This window comes from Phalaenopsis equestris, unplaced genomic scaffold, assembly GCF_001263595.1.
Source record: "Phalaenopsis equestris unplaced genomic scaffold, ASM126359v1 Scaffold195648, whole genome shotgun sequence".
Lineage (NCBI taxonomy): Eukaryota > Viridiplantae > Streptophyta > Magnoliopsida > Asparagales > Orchidaceae > Phalaenopsis > Phalaenopsis equestris.
This window is the reverse complement of record NW_018215597.1, coordinates 1-1,335: the sequence shown is the minus strand read 5'-3', so window position 1 is coordinate 1,335 and position 1,335 is coordinate 1. Positions and strand designations below refer to the sequence as shown.

The 1,335-nt window shown below is 34.2% G+C and overlaps 1 protein-coding gene across 1 annotated transcript; it reads right to left on the bottom strand.

The window, feature by feature from the left end:
* Window positions 1-121: 121 nt before the first annotated feature.
* Window positions 122-639, bottom strand: LOC110035053 (non-specific phospholipase C2-like; the record flags this gene model as incomplete). Its single annotated transcript, XM_020739293.1, has 1 exon — window positions 122-639. A coding segment is annotated over one exon (518 nt), but the record flags the coding sequence as incomplete, so codon positions are not given.
* Window positions 640-1,335: the final 696 nt, after the last annotated feature.

The following is a 1,335-nucleotide window of genomic DNA, read 5'->3' as shown; positions in this document are numbered from 1 at the left end:
GTTAGGTAAAATGTGGCATAGATAAAGTTGAAGGTTAGGTGTTAGATTAGTAAATACATTGGATTTGAGTGGTATGCAAGCAATCTTCCTAAAAAGAAGCAAAATTCAACAGCTCACTCACCTGTACCCTTCTCAATCCAGGGAGAAACCATGATGGTAGGTACCCTCACTCCCAAGCGATCAAATTTGAAATTCATAGGACTTGGACTAATAATTCCATCAGGATTTGGGACCCCATTCACAGGGGTAGGAACATGGTCGAAAAAGCCACCATGCTCGTCATAAGTAATGATAAGGAGAGTCTCATTCCATTGAGGGCTAGCACGCAGAGTTTCATAAATATCCTTGATAAACATTTGTCCTTGGTAAACATCATGCGAAGGATGATCGTCAGTGGCAGGTCTATTCTTAGAGTCCATGTATCGCTGTTCGATTACTGTATAGTTTGGAAGATTTCCGCTGCTTGCATGAGCTTTGAATGAGAGATCATAGGAGTGGAATTTGTTAATGTACTTTAATTTGCGAAGGTTGCGGTAGAAGAGTACAGCAGGGATGTTTTGGTAGTAAATGCCAAAGGACAGACCAGCATCATCAATATTGTCAAACATTGTTCTCTGAGGAAAACCAAGTGCCAGCTTACTGCAAAGAATTGAAAACAGGAAGCTTAGAATACTGAAAGCACATGAAAACTCTTTTGGTAAAAACTATTATCTTCAATAAAGCTTAAGAAACTCAATAAAGCTTATTATAATCTATATATTTAAGACTCAATTGTAAATTTAGTTGATACATGATTAGGTGATGTCTTGGTCTATTCTTTTGTTCATCAAATAAGCCACATGTTTATCCTTATAAAAATGTGTGTTGATATAATAGTTTATTTAATTAAAGTCTTATTTTTAAGCTCAATAGATCACATTTATAAGCTCAATAAGTATTATTCTAATAGCTAATAAATTGTTTTATAATACTGCTTGTTAATAGACTCGGAAAAAACTCATTTGATTAGTTAATGAGTTAAATTCAAGCCTAGCTGAAACAGCTATAATTTTAAATGAATCTAGCGTGAACACTATTACCAATATCGGAATCAAGCTCAAGCTTGATTTCGGGAAAAAAGAAAAGCTTAAGGTTGAGCAAACTCGTGCTTGGCCCTGCTTGATTCATTTGCATCCATATATAAACTATTCAATAAATTGATTATTGAAGTTAAAATATACATAGACCGAATACTAACAAGATGTTCCTGACAACGAGAAACTTCAACAGGAAAACATCATCAAGAAAATAATCGAAATAAAAGAAACAAAGAAAGAATAATGATTATTAGACTTC